General features: G+C 40.7%; 1 protein-coding gene across 1 annotated transcript in view; it reads left to right on the top strand.

Annotated features, from left to right (window-relative positions):
• The window catches only part of LOC5568685 (mitogen-activated protein kinase kinase kinase 7), a 94664-nt gene that overhangs the window by 17331 nt on the left and 62383 nt on the right, over positions 1 to 14950 (top strand). The window contains exon 6 of the mRNA XM_021847323.1: positions 14132 to 14192. Within this exon, the coding sequence (XP_021703015.1) occupies positions 14132 to 14192 (61 nt within the window). The remainder of the gene's footprint in view (positions 1 to 14131; positions 14193 to 14950) is intronic.

A 14950-nucleotide genomic window follows, 5' to 3' on the forward strand; every position in this document is an offset into this window, starting at 1 on the left:
AAACATAAATGTTGAAGTTTTCGTTACGCCGCTGCTGGCAGTTGAAAATTCTGGTGGCATTACTCAACACATTATCATTGATGTATAAGAATTTGTTCAATAACTAAAATTTAGTTAATGCGATTGTTTTTTACGTGCAAATCCAAGATAAGAACAAATGGGACTCGTTATCCGAGTATTTTTCTCGCAAAATGCAAGTATACCCGCATACCAGTCCCATTACTTGGGACTCGCTTACTTTGTTATCGCGGACGATGACATATTTATTTTCAATTTTACAAGACATTCCAAGACACCGTTCCTTTTGAAATTTTTAGGACTCGCATTTTTTAATCGTAAACGTAATTGTAGTGCTGAAGATTACCCTAGATTGGTTGGGCCGGTGCGACCGATCAACACGAACAATTTTCTGGATCCACTTGCTGTTGATGTTGGATTTGAAACGGATCAAGATGTAAAATCGAGAAGTTCTAGAGGCCTGATGTCAGCGAAGCAGTTGGAAATTCAATAGATATAGATAATCATACTAAGTGTCCAGGACCTTCTTATTTTCCGGCATTCGATGTCACACTCAGTTTGACCTACCTTGTCGACTGCATGTGCCAATGGCTATGTGCGCATTTCTACGCTGGTATCAAAAGCTTTCCCCTTCATGACTTCGGATGATAAATCTACAAGAGATTTCGTTGTTATAACTGGATCATGATAGTAATGACCGACATGGACTCTACGGGAAGCTAACTTCTCCAGGATATACGGCAAGATGTGGTTCTATAACTTATCCCGTAAAAAGGCTTACTGGGAATATTTTCAAGTCAAACAAAAACAACCATCTTTCTTGAATAAAACTGATTTGAACCTCTGTAATTTGTATTATATCTACTTTTAATGTGATCAAAACTAGGATGTAAGATTACAGAGATCCTTACAGTAATTATAGTAATACTTTTGGTTGAATTTCATCATAATTTACTAATGGGACTGTTATGCGGGTATATTCAATATGGGACGCACATGGTTTGGTATTTTTTTCGCATTTTGTCCATGCAAAAACACAATTTTAAGAATGGTACCGAAAAGTACACTAAAAATAAACACTATTCATGGAGCTAACTCAAATGTGTCGAAAATTGAAATGGGACTGTTATGCGAGTATGGGCAGATCAGCCGACACATTATCTTGATGAAGTCGCGACTCATGTTCATCCCTTTAAACCACGACTTCTTTGACACCTGCGGGAGAATGGAATGTAACCACCTGCCCAAATCCCCTTTATCCCATTTTTGTTGCCAACTGAGCAAGGTCTGCTGACGAGCAATTGTGAAAAATTCTTCAAAGGCGATTTGTCGATCATAAATATCGCCTTCCATAGCGCCCACCTTGGCGAGTGCGTCCGCTTTCTCATTGCCCGGAATCGAGCAATGCGAGGGGACCCAAACCAAGGTGATGGTATGATTCGACAAAGCACTCAATTTAGATCGTATTTCACGGAGGAAATACGGGGAGTAGTTTACCGGCCTCATTGAACGTATAGCCACAGACAAAAAGACGTAACACTTAGAACAAATCTCGATCAAAATCATAGTCACGAGGACATGTACGCCCAATGCTAAAATAAGTGTGATTGGCCGACAGGCCAACAGATGGCTATAGTGTGTAAACGTCAAACGCGAACAAAAACGATGCGAGCGCTGCGGGTGGTGGATTGGCCACCTACCATATTTTTGAATCGACCGTTTAAAAGGTGGTCGATGGACAATGATGAGAGTGTGACGTCTGTTTGTCTGTGGTATAGCCTCGATGGAGCTGAGACTATCCGTAAAAATGAAATATCGATCAGAGGGAAGAGAGGCAATTCGCTCTAATGCATAGTGTATAGCCGCTAATTTTGCGACGTATACTGAACAAGGGTTCTGAAGTTTGTGGGCGGCGCTATGAAATTCGTTGTATACACCAAATCCAGTGGAATCATTTGTTTTTGACCCGTCAGTATAAAACGTTCTGTCGCTGCTGACCTGGCCGAACTTGTTTGCAAAAATTAGTGGTATGACCTCCGATCGGAGCAGATCTGGAATTCCATGGGTTTCTCGCCTCATGGTCAGATCAAAACCTACAGTGGAGTTGGAGAGATTTGGGAAGCAACTACGATTGGGAGCATTCAAAGAAGGGTTAATCTCCAGACTCATGTACCAGTAGTACAGTGTCATGAATTTTGTTTGAGGATTTCGTTCGATTAGCTTTTCAAAATTTTCAATAACCAATGGGTTTAATACCTCACAGCGGATGAGGAACCGGAGGGACAATTCCGCGAAACGATCTGATAAAGGAAGAACGCCTGCTAATACCTCTAAACTCATTGTATGAGTCGAGTTCATACAGCCTAACGCGATTCGAAGACAGCGATACTGGATACGCTCAAGCTTCAGAATGTGTGTTTTCGCGGCGGATTGGAAACAAAAGCTACCGTATTCAAGGACCGAGAGGATTGTAGTGCGGTATAACATTATCAGATCGTCCGGGTGGGCTCCCCACCATGTTCCGGTCAGTGTGCGCATGAAGTTGATTCGTTGTTGGCATTTCTGATACAGATACTTAATGTGCTTTCCCCAAGTGCATTTGGAATCGAACCAGACCCCAAGATACATATGTGAAAGACCCTGAGTTAGTTCCTTACCCATGATTTGAAGCGCCACCTGTGCTGGGGCATGCTTCTTAGAAAAGACAACCGACTCAGTTTTCTCCGGAGAGAATTCGATACCCAGCTTTAAAGCCCAAGTAGACAAATTGTCTAGAGTATCTTGCAGTGGTCTTTGCAAATCATCCGCCCCTGGTCCTGTGACGGAAACAACGGCATCATCTGCAAGCTGTCTTAGCGAGCAATTTTCCACGAGACAATCATCAATGTCTCTGACATAAAAATTGTAAAGAAGGGGGCTTAAGCATGAGCCCTGGGGGAGACCCATGTAACTTATTCGTGAAGCTGTTGAGGTACCGTGAGAAAAGCTCATACGTTTCTCAGACAACAAATTGTACAAATAGTTGTTGATTAATGGTGAAAGCCCACAGTCGTGGAGTTGGTCTGAAAGGACATCTATGCATACTGAATCAAAAGCTCCCTTAATGTCCAAAAAAAACGATCCCATTTGCTCCTTTTGAGCATAGGCCAGTTGGATTTCTGTTGAAAGAAGTGCAAGACAGTCGCTCGTTCCTTTGCCTCTGCGGAAACCAAATTGCGTATCTGATAGAAAGCCGTTCGATTCAACCCATTTGTCAAGCCGATGAAGAATCATCTTCTCTAACAGCTTGCGTAAACAGGACAGCATCGCGATAGGGCGGTACGAGTTGTAATCCGACGCGGGTTTTCCGGGCTTTTGGATGGCAATCACTCTCACTTGTCTCCAATCATCCGGAACAATGTTGCGTTCCAGAAACTGATTGAATAAGTTCAACAAGCGCCTCTTCGCGACGTCTGGGAGGTTTTTGAGCAAGTTGAACTTAATCCTATCCATTCCTGGGGCAGAATTGTTACATGAAAGGAGAGCAAGTGAGAATTCTAGTATCGAAAAGGGTCTATCAACTTCGTTTCTTTCGGTTAAGTTAACGCGAACCTTTCCGTGTACTGGAACGGAGTCAGGACACACTTTCTTGGCGAACTGGATGATCCACCGAGAAGAGTGTTCTTTGTCTTCATTTACCGCTGTCGCGTTCCGCATTCTTCTACCGACGGTCCATAATGTTGTCATGGAAGTTTCCCTAGAAAGCCCGTTTACGAAATTGCGCCAATATCCTTTTTTCTTCGCTTTGACGAGGCTACCAAACTTGCGTTCAAGAGAGGTATAGCGCTCATAGTTTTCACGAGAACCGCGTTTCCGGTATTCTTTAAACGCGACGGACTTTTCCCGATATACTGCGGTGCACTCATCATCCCACCAAGGGGTGGGTAGCCGTCTTCGAATTTTCGCTCCCGGTATTGGTCGACGCTGTGCTTCAATAGCACTGTTGATAATTAACTCGGATAAGAACTGATACTCTTCCAACGGAGGAAGAGCATCGACCGACTGTTCGCCATCGGAGATCGCTTCAGCATATTTTCCCCAGTCAATGTGCTTGGTGAGGTCGTATGCTACGTCGATCTGGCGAGCCTGACACGAATCATTGGAAATTGAAATTTTGATAGGCAGGTGATCACTACCATGGGGATCTTGAATTACTTTCCACGTGCAATCCAATGATAATGAGTTCGAACAGATTGAGAGGTCTAAAATACTTGGAGGAGCTGGAGGTTTGATACGTGTTGCTTCCCCAGTGTTTAAAATAGTCAAGTTGAAGTCGTCGCATAGGTCGTATATCAAGGTTGAACGGTTGTCGTCGTACATTGACCCCCAGGCTGTACCGTGTGAATTGAAATCACCTACGATCAACCGTGGGGCTGGCATAGCGCAGCAGATGGCTGTAAGCTCTCTGCGAGATATCCTGGCACTAGGCGGTAGGTAGAGTAAAGTGGGGCAAAAGTTCGAGTGGGGTAAGAGTTTCTTTTTGAGATTTTTAGCTCAATTTAAAACAAATCTTATAAATGTCATGGTGGTTCGAATGCTATTCAAGTAAGAGACTTTCAATCCAAATATCATAAAAATCGATTGAGATTTGGAAAAGTTATGGCTATTTGTTGTTTTTCGACGTGAATATTGTAATTTTTGGTCAAACTTTCGTTGCATTGAACCAATTGAAGATAAAATCTTTTTCAATATTTTATGTAAGGGCGTTTCTAGGCCTATCATAAGGTTGCTTTGAGGTGTATTAATTTTTGCATAAATGCTTGAAAACAATTTTTGGCCCATAGTGGGGCAAAAGTTCGAATCAGCGGGGCAAAAGTTCGACCCATGTATAAACTCACGGAAAAATTTGCAAATTGCCTAAAATCCACATATTACATTCAAATTTAGTTAAATTTGTCTGATCGTGTGAAAATTGTCACCAAAATTTTACATTTCCACTTAGTTTTGCGAAAAACTGCTATTTTTGAGTGTATTACAATTAACCCGGTTTTGGGCAATTTTTCGATGAAACTTTAGTGTGTATTTTTCGTCAAACTTAAGTTTACGGCTGGTGTAAAGTATGCCTGTCATAAATGGATCGATATTTTGTGTTTTAGCCAGCAAACTTTTGCCCCACACTAGATTCGAACTCTTGCCCCACCGGTGGGGCAAAAGTTCGAATAAGACAATCGATTTTGAAACTGTTATAACTAAAAATGGGTAAATATTTTGACACAAGTTTGTTCAGCAAAATTATAGCCAATATGTTGAAGGTTCACTGTATGGTATTTGTTTTGTTTCAACTGCTATTGTTTTCCTGGAAACTTTGATTATACCACTAAGGTCGAACTTTTGCCCCACCTTACTCTACGTACTTGCTATGCTAAAGCTTTTTCCTCGTATAGTAACCTGACATGCAACTACTTCAGTGCCTGTCATCGGGGGAAAATCAATTCTATAAAAGGAGTGGAGCTTGTTGATCCCCAATAATACCCCTCCATAACCATCCCCACGATCTTGGCGAATAATGTTGAAATCGTGGAAAGAGAGATTCTTATCAGAAGTTAGCCATGTTTCACTGAGAGCAAATACGTCACAGCGTGTGCTGTGAACTAAATACTTAAACGCTTCAATATTTTTAGAAATGCTTCTGCAATTCCACTGTAGGATTTCGACCATATCCCCGACCTCATTGGATGTATTATCCATCGAAAGATATGAACGATTCAAGAATGGGCCATTTTGAAGCCAGTCGCTTCAGAAGAGGTTTTATGAAAGAAAGTGCCTTACTAATAAGGTTTCTTATTGCGGGAGAGACTTCCATTACTTCGAAGATGATTTCCACAATCCCAGAAAGCCTTATTTTGTCGGAAGTTTCGACATGTTCTTGTCGAGATGTGAAGATGTTTGTTTGTTGACTTTCCGGGCGAAAAACTGGGACATCTGGGGTTTTAGATGATCCCGGAAGTGAAGGAAAATCTCCAGGTTTGAAATGAACATTTTTATTTTACAGAAGAAGTTGTGGCAACACTGCTACCCAACGACAACCGCAGTTTACTTAAAGAGAAAGAGTAATAAGTGAGAAGCTATCGCGAGTATCACATTCAAATCTGTTTGAATAACAAGTAGTTTGCAAAGTAGACGTCGCGTATATATTTTACATTATCCGTTCCGTAGAATCGCAATCCGTTCGCTCTTTGGCATATCTTCCCACATTTGGTGACCTCCGACGGTTGTTTCCGAAAAAAATCGAAACGATTACGATTTACGACGCGAAAAGAAAACAAGATGGCGAATCCCACAGCAAATCCAGAGCCAGCCGCTACAGCTACCGTCGCAGTGAAATTACCCGACTTCTGGAAATCGGATCCTACTATGTGGTTCGCACAAGCCGAAGCGCAATTCGCATTGGCTGGCGTAACACAAGACGTGACAAAATTCCACCACATTGTCGCCAAGATAGATCAATCGGTAATCTGTCATGTCACGGATCTTGTCAAGGAACACCCCGCCGATGGTAAATACAACGCCATCAAAACACGATTGATATCACGTTTCGAGCTAAGTCCGCAATCAAAATTGGAAAAACTGCTTGGAGCCTGCGACCTGGGTGATTTGCGGCGTACCCACCTGCTGGCCAAGATGCAGGAATTGTCTTCTGGACTAAACGTGGAAGATGCATTCCTGCAAATGCTTTTTCTGCAAAGGCTTCCGGCAAACATCCGAACAGCTTTGAGCATCAACGAAAGCAGCCTAGTTAATATCGCTGAAATGGGGGACAAGATGATTGACCTCGTTCCACACGTCGCCGAAGTTAAAGTGATGTGCATCAGCACATGCAGAGCCGTACTCTCAGAAAGACCTCGTTGGACGAATTGCTGCACTAACTGCAGAAATACGCCGCCTAAAATCTGGCCCGGAAAGATCTCGTTTCCGTTCAGCAACTCATCGCCGAAGTGAAAACACAACTGACATCTGCTGGTATCACCGTAAATACGGTGGCCAAGCTGAACGATGCCGTAGCCCCTGTAAGTATCAACTGCCAAAAATCTAGTATGCCGCCCACCAGAAACGTGTGAAGTGGGCGCAGGATAACAAAGCCGCCGGCTGATTATATACCATAGGACGCCAAATTTGCGGTTTTTGGTGGATACTAAATCCGACGTGTCAATAATACCAGCATCAAGGAAGGATAAATTGAACGGACCGTCACGGATCGAAAATTTGCACGTACGGAATTCGATTCAACACAACGCACCTCGATTTAAGTCTCAGATTTTCTTCTTGCGGATGTGCGCTGATTTTCTGGCAAATTTCGGTGTCCCCATTAACCTCGCAAACCGCCAACTGATTGATGGGCGTACGAATCTACATTCTGTCGGTGAGTTTATAAATGCAATATTGCATTGCGTAACTAATGTTGATCAGTGTCACCGTATTATATTCGTCTGTATTTTGGCATGTTCATCGACTTGGTTACGTCGTGCAACAAAAGCCCAAAATCAATTCCTTAAGGCTAAGTAGTCTGTCATTCGTTTTGTCAGCCATGTTAATTAGGTAGACCGCAATTTCGAAATAAGGTTTCTAACCCTTTACCCCAAATGTTAGGGGGGTCTGTAGCCTTGAGGTTACGCTTTCGCTTCATAAGCGGAAGGTCATGGGTTCGATTCCCAGCCCCTCCACAAAAAAAAGTCCAGCCACCAGAAGACGCCTCACGGAGGACCGTGCTTTGGGGAGCACATCCATCCTCCGTCAGTATCAGATGGTGATTGAGACAAACGACAAACTGACCCTCTTCGCAGGCAGCTAGCCTCACTAACAGCAGAGCTCTCTCCTACCTGCTCGGTGTGAGAGTAAGAGCGTAGGAGAGAGTGAAAGTTGATGTAAATATAGATAAGTTGAAAATAGATCTGTATCGGTAAAGAAGCTACAGATCAACTGATTCCGGCACAGTAGTGGCCACGAGTACAGAGTGGCTTAAAAAAATACCCCAAATGCCATTTCCCCGAATGTCATTACCCCGAATGATATTTCCCCGAATTTACAATTATCTTGACATGGGAATCATTCATATATGACGTCCATCATTTGGGGGAGGGGGGGAGTCTACGAAAGTGTGACAGTACGTGTACAAGGTATTGGAAAAAGCGTGACAAAGGGGGGAGAGGGGGTCTAGAAATCCCAAAAAACGATGGACGTCATATTTGAATCGTCCCATGATGACGTTGATGACATTTCCGCATGATATTGGAACTCGGCGATATGTCATTCGGGAGAATCTATGACATTTGGTCGAAACATATTTGGTCAAATGACGTTTCGTCGAAAGTACATTTGGTCGAATGGACATTTCGTCGAAAAGAATTTATTCGATTGAAAAAGTGTTCGACATTTGGTTGAAAGAACATTTAGTAGAGAATTTAGTCGAATGTGGATTTTTCAGCTTATTGCACAGATTCACATTTTGTTGTTAGTACAGTGATTGAGTGCTTGAAAATAGGGAGTGCCTATAAGGTACTGCTAGAACTACATGATAGAGCGCAAAAAGTCAGCTTTGTTTTACTTCTAAAACTTCTATAATGAGCTTCAAGCCTTAATAATGCGTCGAGCGATATTTCGGGGATCCAGTTAATCAGACTTTCCCACAACACCGATTTACTTCTTGCGTTGTTGACGTTTCTTGTTGACATTTTTCTCATTCATGCTTATTATGTCACTCGGATGAATCGCGAAGAGCAGATCTTATAAGGAAGAAGTTAACTTCTGTCACCGCAGTCGGCTCACCTCTAATCTCTGGTTTTGATTGAATTATTTATCAACCAATTCCATCGACACGCCTCAAGGAATGTAATAGAGCATGAGGACACAATAAACTGATTTACCATGAGTAAGACAATGACAATGACAGGTGATCAAATAGTTCTATACTCAACCGTTTCATGTTTTTTTTTAAAGACACCTACACGTTAATGCTTCCAGTGTACGATTTACCCTTTGAAGTAAGCACCACACTAGACAACGGACTAGCATGCAACGCCCAGTGGCACAGTCGAAATACGTTCCTGACGAAAAGTTTTCCGGACTGAAGCGGGTTCAATACCCATTGACTCGATGCGGCTAAATGCTTGGTAACACTAACCGCACAGCCACAAAGCCTACATTCAAAATTCTCAAGCCCAAAGACCACGTTTTAAGACCTAAAACTCAAAAATGTTTCAAGCAATCACACTAAAAGCTGTAATTCAATAAAGATTAGCAGTTTTTAAAGAACGATGACATTTTTAAAGAATAATAAATTCTATATAGCTTGAAACTTTAATAACTAAGCAATGAAAGCTTTTGGGAGGCACTTTTCTTATAATGATAATATTCTGGAAGAATAATAAATTCAACATATCTTCAGGTTCCCAACGTTGACTAGCTAGCTACTATAAATGTTCTTTAAACTACAGTACCTACTGTTGTTTAAAGAACACTTATAGTAGCTAAATATTTTGATTACGTAGGAAAACTATTTCTATACCATTTGACATAATTTATTCTAGGATTCTACAAAAATTGGTAAAATAAAACGTCCCGTCTTCAAATCCAAAAACGGCTGAAGAATAAAATAATTGTCAAGAATAATTAATCCTATTGAGGCAGTAGTAAAAAAACCCAGCTGTGTTCTATATCTGTTGGACAAAATGATTTCCCAATAAACCATTACAAAAAAATTGCATCTGATGTCCAATCGACAAAATTTCATTTGGCTAGAGGTTCTAATGGCATTCGACCAAATGTACTTTCGACCAAATGTCATTCGACTAAACGTCATTCGACCAAATATCCTAAAACCATTCGGGGTTATGGGTCGTTCGGGGATTTGGAATTCAAGGTAATGGCATTCGTGTTAATGGCATTCTGGGTAATGGCTTTCGGGGTAATAGGGTAGAATCTTAGCAACAATCATCGACGACGCGTACAAATTTCAATGACGGCCTACTTCGCCTTAAGTCTTAAGAATCCATCATTCAATCATCAGCAATCATTAAATATTAAAAAACAGTTTTTCCTCCAAATTTACAGCAATCCTCATGACAATCTATCATTGCATTACGGATAGTAAGTGCAATACAATGATAGATTTTCATGAACAGTGCTTTAGTTTTGAGCAAAAAAAACTGGTTTTGAAGATTTGTAAAACGATGATGGTTATTTTCCTCTTAAAGAGTGCAAAATACGAACCTTATTGCTGTCCCGTTGAATGTTCCAATAACTAGAAGTTAGAACATACCATGGCTAGTTAAACTACTTAACACGTTTTTGTCTCAAGCATAATAATAACGATATTTATTTAATGTTGGGTCGGTGAGTCCAATGCAGTTTTCAAAAATATCATTACACGACTATTGTTAGAGATATTGGCTATTACAGATGCATTATTTAATCATTTTAGTCAACAAATTTAGGAGCTTGTGTAACAAGTTATTTGCGTAGTTTTCGCAGAATTTGAACGTTATGCGTCAAAAAATACTTAGCAACATAGCTTTTAATACTTTCGAGGCTCAAACATATTGTCTATGCCTAGGAATGGTATTGTTTCATGCCACAAAGAAGAAATGAAGATTATTTATGAAGATTGGAGGCTTACACAAAAATCTTATTAATTTAAATTTAATCGTGCAATTTGAAACAAATTTTATCCTAATAAAAATTTAAGAATTATTCTGCATGCCCGATGAATTAGTTTACTAGCAAGATCTATAAATTTGATGTGAACATTGTTAAAACCAATATTTTACCAATAATCTGCTTTGACGTGGGTCAAAAAGGTTCGATAGGCCTCAATATAGAATTGCTTCAAATCTAATCGAAATTTGCAAGATTTCAGCAAAATCTAGTCAAAGAAAAACTCACAGTAAAAACTTTTAATTTATTTTGAAATTCAATAAACTTCATGACAATAATGAGTGTATTGACGAAACATACTATCATCATTGATCATCCATAATCAAATTCTTCTTCTTGGCATTACGTTCTCACTGGGACAGAGCCTGCTTCTCAGAATGGTGTTCAATGAGCACTTCCACAGTTATTATTTTGCAGCCCGTCGCTGATCACTATGAACTGGAGAGTTAGCGAAGAATACACCCACAGTGACCATCAAGCGATCTACTACTGCGTTGGCCAGAGAAGTTGTGCAGTATGGCAGAGGAGGAATGAAGAACGTAGGTGGAAGACGAAGCATTTCGACAAGAACCTTTTCGTCGAAGCTGAACAAAGCTCACGGTCCAGATGGTATCCCTAATATAGCGCTAAGGACAGCAATCTTGGCGTTCCCAGATACATTTAGGACAGCGTTGCAGAAGTGTCTAGCGAAAGGCTGCTTCCCAGACAGATGGATGGCGCAGAAGCTGGTGTTGCTGTCAAACCCGGGAAAACCGCCACGAGATCCTGCTTCAAGCGAGAACGGATTGTCGAAAAGGCAGCTCGGATTCCGTTAAAAGACTTCGAAGGTGTATGTTCTTCGGACAGTCATCGCGTGTGTGGAGAAAGCGTCCAAGTAGAAAAGGAGAGACAATCGATACTTTGCAATGGTAATGATAGATATTAAGAACGCGTTCAACAGTGCCAGTTGGGAGGCTATCGCTTCAGCCCTACATAAAATGCGGGTCCCCGAATATTTGTGTAAAGTTCAGCAAAGCTACTTTCTGAACAGGGTACTGATTTACGGCACAAACCAGGCACTGAAGTAACGACCGGAGTTCCATACCTGTTCCAGCACTGTGGAATATGATGTACGATGGTGTGCTAACCTTGACCCTGCCGAATTAAGTCGAGATCGTCGGGTTCGTAGATGACGTCGTTCTTAGGATAATTGGCGAGACTGCGTAGGCGAGACTGCGGAGGTGGAGATGCTGATGGCGGAATCGCTAGACACCATTGAATCGTGGATGACTGAAGTCAAGCTGCAGTTGGCTCATCACAAAACGGAGGTGGTGCTGGTTAGCAAGGCGGTTCAGCAGTTCGAGATCAACGTCGGAGGACACGCAATCTCATCTATAGCACCTTGAAGTAAAAGTCGACGACAGGCTAAACTTTAACAGCCACGTAGACTATGCCTGCGAAAAGACAGCGAAAGCAACTAACACTGTAGCTAGGATCTTGCCCAACATTGGAGGACAAAGAAGCAGTACGAGGCGTCTTCGGACGACCATCATCGTCCATACTGAGATACGGAGTCCCAGCTTGGGCTGCAGCGTTGACAACCAAAAGCAATCAAGAGAAGGCTATACGGGTGGCGAGTGCCTACCGCACTATATCGTCGGAGGCAATGTGCGTTATCGCCGGAATAATCCCCAACTACAACAGGGCTCTCACGCGAGGCCAGCCCATGGGAAGTATGCGTCGTCGCACAGAAAGCTGTCCAAAGCGGCAAGATCTTCAACCGCCAGTTGGGCAAAACCAGTAGTCGCAGAGATACCGTAAAAATGTCGTAGTGAGCAGCGTTTTTGACGACATTAACCCTCTAATACCCAAATTTTTATTTTCGATTTAAGTATTATTTTTCATTATCTAAAATCGTTCTAAACATGTTTTGGGCATTTATTTATTTTTATTCGCAAATTTTTAAATTTTGGTTTTTGATTTTTATAATTTTTATTTTTGAACATCCCTAGCTTTTTTCATTTTTTCTTGAAGCCTTTTCTAGTTGTTGATTTTTGGCAGTAATAAAAATTTTAATTGTTACGGTATTTTGAAAAATATTAAATTTTTATTTTTTTTTTTCGGAGCGTATTTTATTTTCCGTGTAACTAACGGAAAAACAGGTTTGAAATGATTTTAATACCACCAGGCTCTTCGTTTGTGATAAGTTAATCGTAGAAAAAGTATAAAAGATACGATTTTTTATATTACACGTTTAATGAAGCCCAGGCATTTGTAGGTTATATAAGAATGCAATTTTTCAAACAATTTCTAAAAATACAAAAAAGTTTCAAAAGTCATAAAAAACGTTTCTTATATGCGTGTTATGAGTCAAGGTATAAGCCAAAAATAAAATCATTTTGATTTCCGAGCTACGAAAAAATACACAAAATTCCAAAGTGTACCCCGTCTAAAGGCGGGGTTGGGTATTAGAGGGTTAAGCTCCAACAGTGAACTAGCAGAACAGCTAGAGGCTGAGACTGACAAAGTGCATGAGCACAGCCCTCCCTTGATGAAGTTGCGTCATGTAGTTCCGGTGGAGATCGAGACACAGGAGCAGTAGGGAATTTTTTTAGCGGTTAAGCAAGCCTACCGTGAGTCCCACCCCGTGCCAACACACAACAGGCCAGGCTTTTGAAGCTTTTTTGTACTATACTATAAAAAAGACAGTTATTAACCGAGAGCTTCTTTGCCAAAGTTGTCATTTTCGCATTCGTATATCGTGTGGAAGTGAAGGAAATTTCTATTATGAAAAGATCCGGGACGACCGGGAATCGCAACCAGACACCTTCAGCACAGACAAACAGACGTCACACTCTCACCGATGTCCATCGACTACCTTTTTAACGGCCGATTCAAATATATGGTAGGTGGCCAATCCACCACCCGCAGCGCTCGCATCGTTTTTGTTCGCGTTTGACGTTTACACACTACCGCCATCTGTTGGTCCATCGGCCAAACACACCGATTTTAGCATTGGGCGTACATGTCATCGTGACTATGACTTTGATCGGGATTTGTTCTAAGTGTTACGTCTGTTTGTCTGTGCCTTCAGCATGACTTTGCTTTGTAGCCACGGATTCTTTCCACTCGGCTAAGGAAGGCCATCACCGCATTCTCCACGATTTTATCGATTTAATTGAAGTTGTGTTTTACTCGTTGTACCAAAATGTACTAAAATGAAGGTTTTTCTAAATAGTTTTCATCCTTACAACCTATTTTACAATTGAGAAAATATTGTTCATGGTTTATAGAATGCTTTGCACACCAATGTCCTAGAAAATGTAATAAGTTTGCAAATTGTTCAACTCTTGTTTGTTTGCAATTTTATTAAAAAAATCAAAGCAAAAAGTATCATAGGAGATTTTGGCATTTAAAGTTTGCATTTTTAATCATGCATTTACAGACAATGACGTGGAAAGATGTTACTACAGGAGAGCCCTTGCGAGATCTGGTGGAGAATTCATGTAAGTAAACTAAATACCGCATTCCATTTTTTAATGTCACCTAATTCGATATCATGTTAACGACATGGAAAAAAAAAAATATAAAAACATCAACAACTTTCAAATGAAGCCCACTCACATTATTTTCATTCGTTAAAATTCGTTCTTTATATTAAAACACAAGACTTTTTGAGCGGCTCAGTGAGTAATTTTCTGTTTTCTAATTATCGGTCATGCAAAAAAAACGTAAACAAATTTCAAAAAAAGTATATTGTAGTATACAGCCTTCATTACTCTTAAGCAAAAAAAAAACTATATCACAATAGGTAACAAAATTCGGAAAAATGATATATTTCGTTTGTTACTCATAAAATCCATCTGATTTATTTTAACATGAGCGAAAATATAAGGTGACCCAGAAAGTATGGTCACGAGATCACCATACTGCCATTTCGAGACCAGTGCAGACAAAAATCCGATTCTTCCACTCAATAAGAGTAGAGTTGTATTTTAGGATATCTATTTTACTTAATATTCATGAAAGGCGTAACATTTCTTAAAAGCACCACTAATCAGTTTTACACAAATCGCGCGATTGTTGAGGGAATTTGACTGTCCTGGATTTTTTGTGCGTAGGACATGTCTTACGCGTCCTACCCATTTCTTACACCTCTGATATGTAAATTGCCATTTCTATACAATTTGGGATAAACTACGGGAAAATGGAGGTATTCAATAATGGGTCTTATTCATACATACAAGTGATTCGTTGGGTTCAC

The sequence above is a fragment of the Aedes aegypti genome, chromosome 1 (genome assembly GCF_002204515.2).
Source record: "Aedes aegypti strain LVP_AGWG chromosome 1, AaegL5.0 Primary Assembly, whole genome shotgun sequence".
NCBI lineage: Eukaryota > Metazoa > Arthropoda > Insecta > Diptera > Culicidae > Aedes > Aedes aegypti.